Genomic DNA, 11,174 nt, shown 5'->3' on the forward strand with positions numbered 1-11,174 from the left:
TACACAACCAACAAATATAAGACTTGTATTCATTCATTCGTCATACCCCTTATACAATGTTAGACAATCTTATCATTTCTGAAACCATTAACTTATTCCAAAATTTTACACATAAGGGCATCAGAAATTGCATTATCTTTTCCAAACGTTTAAATAATTTTTCATTAAATGTTTGCAATTAAAAGATTCCATCTGAATAGCCTTGCATTCCAAGCTATAAACTTTTCAATGAAGTCCAGTGGATTATGATCAATATAAACTAGTACAGCAAGTTTTACTTTAACTGTCACCTAAGGAACCAGCACTCTTGATAAATTGGCAAAAAATTATGTACCTCAAATACCACATGTTTACTGTGTTATTGTGATCTCTGCGATGTCCAGGTAGTCAGTTGAGGATGTGAGTGAGAAGGCTCTCTGCCAGCATGTTTTGTTTAAGGCAAAGTTGCATCATTATTTCAGTGATTTATGCTGTAAATTAATGCAGGGGATGTGTATACCCCTGCATTATGGTCCAATTACTTAGTGTGTGTTTTTACATTGATTATGTGGACCTCTTGATCTACCTGTACACTCCTAGTCTGTAGGCGCAGGATAATAAAATGTTTGCTGTATTTTTTTATTACCATGTTAACACAGACTTAAAAGTATTGAAGAGCCAACAGTATTTCCAAAGTTGTTTTTCTATAATGGGATACCCCTTCAATATGTGGATCTTAGAAAGGAATAAGGTACTGTCAAGCCTATTAATGCAATCTTCCAAATATGGAATTGGGTACAAACCTGTTTTTATAATGCCCAGGGTGGGACAGAAGGGATGACATGTACACGTATTTTATAAAGCAGCAAATAAGATCAGAAGTGGCAAAATGGTTAAAAGAGAAAATTAATGGCTCTTCACTTAACCGCATAATATTCAGAACATTACAAATATATTAATAACATAAAAATAAAGTAACCTTACTGATCTTAATTTTATTTTATTTATCATTAAATAATTTGATAGCCATAACAGAGATAAGGTTATAAGAAGATTAAATCTGGGAACAAAATATCCAGGAGCATATGACTTTTGGAAATAACTGGCCAGGAGGAAAAGATTGGTGAGTTAGCTTTGTTAGTACGAAGTGGAAATAACATAATAGCAAGAAAGATCGTGGATTGGAAGATTTATAGGAATAAATGTATAAGAATAAATCGGGGGATAGGAAGGGCATGTTACAAGGCAGTGTATTAATCATGTGTGACTTTAATCTTTAAGTAGATTGGGAAAATCAAATTGTCAGATAGCCATGAGGAAGAACAATTTCCTAGAACAAAATGATCCTAGATCCAACCAGAGATCAGGCTTTATGGATCTGGTAATATGTAATGAGACAAATTTAATAAATAATCTGAGAGTAAAAATATCTCCGATTAAACAGTGACCATAACGTGGTCAAATTTAGCATTCAGCTTGAGAGTGAGCAACATCGGTTGGTAACAACTGTACTAAATTATAGATAATAGGAATAAAACAAGGGTAGAGTTTGCTGGAGTGGAGTCAGCAGTTTTGCAGAAATGGTGATTGATCAACAATGGCAGATCATAGAATTTCTACAGTGTGGAAACAGGCCATTCAGTCCATCAAGTCCACTCCAACCCTCCAAAGAGAATCCAAACCAGACCTATACCCCTGCCTTATCCCTGTAGCCCTGCATTTCCTATGGATAATCCACCTAACCTACACATTCCTGGACAATATATGGCAATTTAGCTTGGCTAATCCACCGAACCTGCACATCTTTGGACTGTGGGAGGAAACCAGAACACCCTGCGAAAACCCATACAGACATGGGGAGAACTTGCAAACTCCACACACACAATCACCTGAGGCTGGAATCAAACCCAGGTCCTTGGCACTGTGAGGCAACAGTGCTAACTAGTGAACCACAACAATACATACCCTAATGACAAAGAAGAATTCTTTAGAAAGGGATAAACCAACAGTAGTTAACCAAGGAAGTTAAGGATAGTGGCAAATTGAAAGAAAAACATACAATGTGGCAAAGATTAGTGGTAAGCCAGAGGATTTGGATAGTTTTAAAAACAAGCAATAGGCGACCACAAACATAATAAAACGGGGAAATAAATTTTGAGAGTAAACTAGCAAGTAATAAAAGAAAAGATGGTGAGAGCTTATTTAAAGATATAAAAAGCAAGAGAAAGGTCAAACTGCCCCTTAGAGGATGAGGGTGGGGAAATAATGAGGAACTAAAAAATGGCATTGGAGTTGAATAGATACTTTGCATCAATCTTGATGAAAGAAGACAATAATAGAGCTCCAAAAATACTATATAATCAAGGGGAAAAGAGGGAGAAAATGCATATAATAACTATCACTAGAAAAAAAATCTAGGGAAATTAATGGGGCTAAAGGCTGACTAGCCCTCTGAACCCAATAGGTTATATGCCAGGATATTAAAGGAAGTAGCTACAGAGACAGTGGATGCACTGGCAGTAGTCTTCCAAAAATCTTTTAGGTCCTGAAAATATCCCAGAGGATTGGAAAATTGCCAGCGTAACATCTTTTTTCAGAAAAGGAAGATCACAAAAACATAAGTTTAAGGAACTGTTTAAGAGGCTGTTTAAGGAACAGTTGTTGCAAGTGATGAATAAATATGTCCCTCTGAGACAGGTAAGAAGGGGTAAGATAAAGGAACCTTGGATGACGAGAGCGGCAGAACTTCTCGTCAAAAGGAAGAAGGTAGCTTAAGGTGGAGGAAGCTAGGGTCAAGCTCAGCTCTAGAGGATTACAGGCAGGCGAGGAAGGAGCTCAAAAATGTCTGAGGAGAACCAGGAGGGGGCACGAGAAAGGCTTGGCAGAACGGATTAGGGAGAACACAAAAGCCTTTTACACTTATGTGAGGAATAAGAGAATGGTCAAAGAAAGAGTAGGGGCGATTAGGGATAGCATAGGGAACTTGTGTGTGGAGTCTGAGGAGGTAGGGGAAGCCCTAAATGAGTTTTTTGCTTCTGTTTTTACGAAAAAAACAAGCTTTGTAGTGAATGAAACCTTTGAAGAGCAGGTGTGCATGCTGAAATGGATAGAGATAGAGGAAGCTGATGTGCTGAAAATTTTGTCAAACATTAAGATTGACAAGTCGCCAGGCCCGGACCAGATTTGTCCTCGGCTGCTTTGGGAAACACGAAATGTATCCTCGCTCTCCACTGGAGTCGTACCTGAGGACTGGAGAGAGGCAAATGTAATTCCTCTCTTCAAGAAAGGAAATAGGGAAATCCCCGGCAATTACAGACCAGTAAGTCTCACGTCTGTCATCTGCAAGGTGTTAGAAAGGATTCTGAGGGATAGGATTTATGACCATCTGGAAGAGCATGGCTTGATTAAATGTAGTCTACACGGCTTTGTGAGGGACAGGTCATGCCTCACAAACCATATCGAGTTCTTTGAGGATGTGATTAGAAATGTTGATGAGGGTCGAGCTATGGATGTGGTGTATATGGACTTCAGCAAGGCATTTGGTAAGGTTCCCCATGGTAGGCTCATTCAGAAAGTCAGGAGGAATGGGATACAGGGGAACTTAGCTATCTGGATACAGAATTGGCTGGCCAACAGAAGACAGCGAGTAGTAGTAGAAGGAAAATATTCTGCCTGGAGGTCAGTGGTGAATGGTGTTCCACAGGGCTCTGTCCTTGGGCCTCTACTGTATGTAATTTTTAATTAATGACTTGGATGAGGGGATTAAAGGATGAGTCAGCAAGTTGCAGATGACACAAAGGTTGGAGGTGTCATTGACAGTATAGAGGGCTGTTGTAGACTGCAGCGGGACATTGACAGGATGCAGAGATGGGCAGAGAGGTGGCAGATGGAGTTCAACCTGGATAAATGCGAGGTGATGCATTTTGGAAGGTCGAATTTGAAAGCTGAGTACAGGATTAAGGATAGGATTCTTGGCAGTGTGGAGGAAAAGAGAGATCTTGGTATGCAGGAACACAGATCCTTTAAAATGGCCACGTAAGTGGACAGGGTTGTTAAGAAAGCATATGGTGTTTTGGCTTTCATTAACAGGGGGATTGAGTTGAAGAGTCGTGAGATCTTGTTGCAGCTCTATAAAACTTTGGTTAGACCACACTTTGAATCCAGTTCTGGTCGCCCTATTATAGGAAAGATGTGGATGCTTTGGAGAGGGTTCAGAGGAGGTTTCCCAGGATCCTGCCTGGACTGGAGGGCTTATCTTATGAAGAGAGGTTGACTGAGCTCGGACTTTTTTCATTGGAGAAAAGGAGGAGGAGAGGGGACCTAATTGAGGTATACAAGATAATGAGGGGCATAGATAGAGTCGATAGCCAGAGACTATTTCCCAGGGCAGAAATGGCTAACACAAGGCGTCATAGTTTTAAGCTGGTTGGAGGAAAGTATAGAGAGGATGTCAGAGGCGTGCTCTTTACACAGAGAGTTTTGAGAGCATGGAATGCGTTGCCAGCAGCAGTTGTGGAAGCAAGGTCATTGGGGACATTTAAGAGACTGCTGGACATGCATATGGTCACAGAAATTTGAGGGTGCGTACATGAGGATCAGTGGTCAGCACAACATTGTGGGCTGAAGGGCCTGTTCTGTGCTGTACTGTTCAATGTTCTATGTTCTATAAGTAACCATAGACCAGTTAGCTTACCATCTATTATTGGTAAAATGGTAGAATCTTATATAAAGAATATAATAGCAGAACATTTAGAAATGCATAATAAAATCAAGCAGAGTAAGCATGGCTTCATGAAGGGGAAATCAAGCTTTCTAAGTTTAATATAATTTTTTGAGGACACATCTAACATGATAGATAAAGAAGAATCAATGTAATATATTTGGATTTCCAAAAGGTATCTGATAAGTTACCACACATAACTCTACATTATAAGCTGTGTCCATGGAATTGAGGGTAATGTTTTAACATGGATAGTGGATTGGGTAACGAGAAGACAAGGAGTTGAGATAATGGGAGCATTTGGAGGATAGCAGCTTGGAAGTAGTAGAGTACCACAGGGATCAGTGTTGGGGCCACCGTTATTTAAATAAATATGCATGATGTGAATGGGGAGCATGAATGTACTATAGCCAAAGTTACAGAAGACAAACAAAAGGTGGGAAGGTAATTGTTGAGGATGACACAAAGGAATTGTAGAGGGATATAGAAAGATTAAGTGAATGGGCAAAATTTGTCAGATGGAATATAATGTGGGAAAATATAAGGTAATGCACTTTGATAGGATGGGAAGACTGCCGAAAGCTACAGCACAAAGGGATTGCAGAGTTCTTGTTCATACTTATGAAGAATCTGGTATACAAGTTCAGCAGGTAATAGGGAAAACAAATTGACTGTTGGCCTTTTTTTTATAGGGGATGGAGTATAAATATAGGGAAGTCTTGTTAAAACTATACAAGGCACAATGAATATTTGGCTGTTACATTTATCACTCTGGTTAAAGTGACGTGCTGTGCCACAAGTATTTACTGATGGGCCTTTCCTTTCATTTTCAGATGTGACAGTGGCTTTGGAGGACGTAATTGTGTGCCCTTTCTTCCATTGCCATCAATTCTCAAAGACGACTTTAATGAAAAACCACACCCTGACATTTGGCCAGAAGTTCTTGGAGCAGAGCGAGGGAACTTGGATGGGGAGATCATCAAATCTGGAACAGCATTGGTCTTTAAAGGGGTTAGGATTTGTTATTGTTGCTTACACTGTGGTTGAAGATGTTTAAGACAAGGTACAAGCTCATGGAGATATATTTGAAAATTCATGGAGATTACAGTCACACTTCACACTATGCAATGATGGCAAACCAGGCCCCGCACTGGGAGCACAGTATTGTGACCTTGAGCTTTGTACTTTTGGCAAATAGAGTAGTTTTGATTTTTTAACCTGCAGTAATAGGTTTGACCAAGAATCCTGTATCTCATGACTTATTGCCAAATATCATTTATATCACAACACTATGTGCTAATGTTATTGAACATTTAAACCCTTCTTATTACTGGATACACCATATTTTACACAGTACCATTATTTGCAGGAGAGCTAAGACTGCCATATTTTCATTAATATCAACCTTGCTCTCCTTAATAATGATGTTTTAACCTTTGGCCTCGGAGTGCTTGCATATCCCCCTCTGTCCACACTTCATCTGGACTGCCTGCAATAATTCAATGAATTTAGTTTGATGGGCATTATCAGTGATAGGTTGGTGACATAGTGGAGACATTTTTGCTGGCACTCCCAGAAGTTGGGCAACCTCAGTCACTGCATAATGGATTTTGTCCATTCCATTGAGGTGGATTTGAAGGTTGAACCAATTCAAATATTGTAAAGTGTAGGAAATGTAATCTTTCCTTGTGTATTTTTTGTGGCTATCAGTTTAATGGAGTCTTGATAATCATCTAGGATATTGATGAATTTTTCTAATTTTGCTTCTGTGAGTCCAAATTCCCCATATGTCAACACAAATACAGAAGGTCATGTTACTGCATGACTGCATCACAATTAATGAAGGACCTAGTAAGAATGAATAACTAACCCTTGAGTATGAATGAGAGTAGCTGAGGTGGAATACCTCAAAACCTTTAAGAAGTACTTGGATGAGCATGTGAATTGTCATGACATTGAAGGCAATGGGCCAAGTGCTAGGAAGTGATGTAGATTTAGAGTAGATATTGTCAGTGCATATTCAGTGTGCCAAAGGTCTGCTTCTGCTATGATTAAATGAAACATTTCAAGAGCTTGGAAAAAAACATATTTTGATTCCCTACAGTTTAAATTTTCAGATAGCTCAATAAATTATTATCTTTGCTTTAGATTTCACCTTAAGCCAAAAATTAAAAATCATTTAAATGTATATTTATTTTTAAAATGTGAAATCTTTAGTCGGGAGAAAGTTAACATCCAGACTTGTGGAATTTGCTTCTCAGCAACCAGTGAATGTGTTTAGCATTAATTAGCAAGTTAGCCTGCTGTTAAAAATCCAGTTATTTCTCATTTAACTATATGTATCATTTTTAAAGGTTTCTTATAACAATTTTGTAATTGCAACTGGGAGAAACCTTTACAATTCCCCTTGTAAAGGTTTCTAGATTGTTCTATACTGATTTCTAGATTGTTCTATACTGTGCAGACTCCAGAAATCAGTTTCAATGGAGTACTGACAATTTCACTACTATTACCACCAAAAAAGAAGTTGATTATTAATTTGTCTCAAAGTAGTTGGCAGTTCTGGTGCAGGCATCAAAGGAAATTGTCCTTCTCACTCAAGAATAAACAAGAATTGCATGTCAACATATTGCATAATTTTAAATAAATGTATATCTTGTATAGCCCTGTATAGTTAATAAATTCTGAACCGGTTTGAACCCAATCAGATTTATTTCTGTTCATCAGCGTGCCATTTTACAGCAATGTTTACCAGACAGTTGGCTAAATCTACGCTATATTTCACCTTATGACAAAGAGGCTTTTGTTAATGCAGCATTGTGCACTCAAACCTATTGACTTCATCCATAAAGACTGAAGCAGGTCTAAATTTAATTGTAATTTTCACAAATGATCCAAAGTCATTTAGGGAAAAAAAACTAAATTTTATACATATTACTATACTCCAGAGCACATATGGTGCCGACTAGTCTGTGCAATGTCAGCTTCTTCGTGAACTGTAAGTGTGAGCTGTTATTTTATCTGCCCTGTTTCTGCCTAATTTCCTCGTAATAAAAAAAACTCTCTCAATAGATCATTTTTCATTTGCAGCTTTTGCTCCTAACCAGTACAAAAAAGCCACTGTCCACATTAGTCTGATATAATTTTGGTAGATCCTAACAATGGTGTAATTTAAGCACTAATCCGTGTCATGCGTCTGCCCCAAAAGGCATAAGATACAATTACTCTTTTGAAGACTGGTCTGATAGAAAATAATTCAGTGCCTCAACACTCTCAACGATGGTGACTTATAGAATTGCTATAAATAATACCTCATTTATCAAAGTCATTTTTGCTTTAAGTAGAAGGCAATGACAATAAAATGAAACAAATGAAGTATAATCCTTTGTGGAGTGCAGTAACCTTTCTGCCAAAAGTTAGATTTTAAATGGGAATAAAATTACTTTCACTTTATTGAATTGACATAGCAGATGTATTATGTTAATACTCTTAACACACTGCACTGTATTATTGGACACTGTTTCCTTCAATATTTAAATATTGATGAGTTAATTAAGATATTTGTTCATGTCAAATTATTTGTCGGTATTTTTGAAAGTAACAACAGATTCTCAAACTCATTTCTAAATTGCACTTTGCAGGAATGTTGTTAGCAATCTGTATGCTCTTTGTGCAACAACAATCTCATTTGTTCAAGCCACTCATTTATCTCTTTATTTCCTGCAGGAGGGATTGAGGATGTTGGTTTCCAGGGACCTGGAGTGTACAAACACTTTGTACATTCAATTCTCATTTAAGTTCATAGCTAAAGGTATGTTTTTCTGCTTTTTTGCCAGAATGTACAAAATCAAAAAGAATCTCAAGCAGTCAAAGTGTCTGTCAGTTTGAATATTCAGACTTCATGTTGCAGAGATAAAAACAATGTGGCAAATATTGTAAAGTATCTATATATGTATAAAATAAGTACATGAAATGGAGTGGAAGTGTCATAAATGCAGTAAATTAGTCAACATCTGAACGGAAGGATCCAACTTTTTCAAGTTGGATCCTTCAGCAATTTTGGTTGTTTTTCCCTTTCAAGGAAAAATCAGAAAGTTCAGTTGTAATTTTTCTCACCCATTTCTATACTGTCTAGAAATCATTGACTGCAGGGCTACTGTGGCACTGTCACTAGTAACTTTTCTGTACCTCGCTCAATTAGATTAGATTACTTACAGTGTGGAAACAGGCCCTTTGGCCCAACAAGTCCACACAACCCCACCGAAGCGCAACCCACCCATACCCCTACATTTACCCCTTACCTAACACTACGGACAATTTAGCATGGCCAATTCACCTGACCTGCACATCTTTGGACTGTGGGAGGAAACCGGAGGAAACCCACGCAGACACAGGGAGAACGTGCAAACTCCACATACTCAGTCGCCTGAGGCGGGAATTGAACCCGGATCTCTGGCGCTGTGAGGCAGCAATGCTAACCACTGTGCCACCGTGCTGCCCACAAATGTCTAACTTCCATATGGAACCCTTACAACAACATGTCAATTAATTGCAGAGGGCATTGTGGACAATCCCAAAGGCCTCATTTATACTAGCAATGGTGTTTCTGAAATTACTTGCCCTTCCTCCAGGACAGCACGGGGTGTCCAGATGGATGGGGTGTGTTGGAGGCAGGAGAAGGGGTCGTCAGAGGGTGGGCGAGAATCCTGGTTGAAGAAGTAGGTGCGGAGGCGAAGGCGGCGGAAGAATTGTTCGATGTCTCGCTGCGTGTTGAACTCGTTAATCCGGGAGCGTAGGGAAATGAAGTGAGGCCTCTGCTGAGGACTGATCTTTCATCCTCAGAGAGGGATAGTTCTGGAGGGATGGTGAAAACACTCCCTCGTCAGGTCCACACCCCCCATCAGCCCAACCTCCACTCCCGGCACCTTCCCCTGCAACCGCAAGAAATGCAAAACTTGCGCCCACATCTCCCCCCTTACTTCCCTCCAAGGCCCCAAGGGATCCTTCCATATCCACCACAAATTCACCTGCACCTCCTCACACATCATTTATTGCATCCGCTGCACCCGATATGGCCTCCTCTATATTGGGGAGACAGGCCGCCTACTTGTGGAACGTTTCAGAGAACACCTCTGGGACACCCGGACCAACCAACCCAACCACCCCTTGGCTCAACACTTCAACTCCCCCTCCCACTCCACCAAGGACATGCACGTCCTTGGACTCCTCCATCGCCAGACCATAGCAACACAACGGTTGGAGGAAGAACACCTCATCTTCCGCCTAGGAACCCTCCAACCACAAGGGATGAATACAGATTTCTCCAGTTTCCTCATTTCCCCTCCCCCCACCTTGTCTCAGTCAAATCCCTCGAACTCAACACCGCCTTCCTAACCTGCAATCCTCTTCCTGACCTCTCCGCCTCCACCCCCACTCCGGCCTATCACCCTCACCTTGACCTATTTCCACTTATCTCATTTCCAATGCCCCTCCCCCACGTCACTCCTCCCTACCTTTTATCTTAGCCTGCTGGACACACTTTCCTCATTCCTGAAGAAGGGCTCATGCCCAAAACGTCGATTCTCCTGTTTCTTCGATGCTGCCTGACCTGCTGCGCTTTTCCAGCAACACATTTTCAGCTCTGATCTCCAGCATCTGCAGTCCTCACTTCCTCCTCCAGGACCACAACATCCATTCTGTGATGTAATGGCACAGGAACTGGTACTTATACAGTAAAGCAGACAGGAAGAATGTGGGTTTGCACTCCTGATCTCTTACCTGATGAGTTCCTGTGCTGGGCTTTTAGGATGACATTGAGCAAGGATTAGATGTACCTCCATGGGGGATTCAGGCAGAGGATAATGTTTAATGGAAGCTTACTCCAGGCGGCACCAGCATCTCCTCAAGATCAATCATTGATTCCTATTACTATTCACTAAAGCATAGTAAGAGATAATCTCAAAGAGATAAGGAGAGAAAATTAGATGTTTGAAGAAAGTACTGATCACATAATAGAATATAAAAGAATGCCCAAAAGCAGCATTAATGCTCAGAGATTTTGGAACGAAGCCTGGAAAATTCTGTGTGAATTCCAGCGTAACTGTTACTAACAAGCTAGTAAAAGCAAATTAAACTGAAAGATGGATCATGCCATGGATCGTGATAAAAAATGTTAACTCGTCAGCAGTTGAGCTGAATAATTTATTTAAGACAATATTTGGACACCCATTTATGTTTTTAATCCTTCAGTAAAAAGGAAGCACTTGTCTTTAATACATGTTTAAATGTAAGTTAAATGATGGATAATTTTCACCTCTGGTTAGATGGAACGCTTTTTCATGGATTACACACAAGTTCTTCAAAGAGCTATAACTAATTAATGCAATGTGTCATACATGGTTTGGATAACATTCACTACTATGATGTGGCTCACCAATTTTAATTAAATATATTAGCTTGCCCTTTGAACAAGTCT

The 11,174-nt window shown here is 39.8% G+C and overlaps 1 protein-coding gene across 1 annotated transcript in view; it reads left to right on the forward strand.

Annotated features, from left to right (window-relative positions):
* Positions 1-11,174, forward strand: part of reln (reelin) — a 391,311-nt gene that overhangs the window by 295,061 nt on the left and 85,076 nt on the right. Inside the window, exons 36-37 of the mRNA XM_043713852.2 lie at positions 5,533-5,710; positions 8,426-8,510. Of these exons, the coding sequence (XP_043569787.2) occupies positions 5,533-5,710; positions 8,426-8,510 (263 nt within the window). The remainder of the gene's footprint in view (positions 1-5,532; positions 5,711-8,425; positions 8,511-11,174) is intronic.

This window comes from Chiloscyllium plagiosum, unplaced genomic scaffold, assembly GCF_037043375.1.
Source record: "Chiloscyllium plagiosum isolate Xiang-an unplaced genomic scaffold, Cpla_swu_hap1 HiC_scaffold_23, whole genome shotgun sequence".
NCBI classification, from domain to species: domain Eukaryota; kingdom Metazoa; phylum Chordata; class Chondrichthyes; order Orectolobiformes; family Hemiscylliidae; genus Chiloscyllium; species Chiloscyllium plagiosum.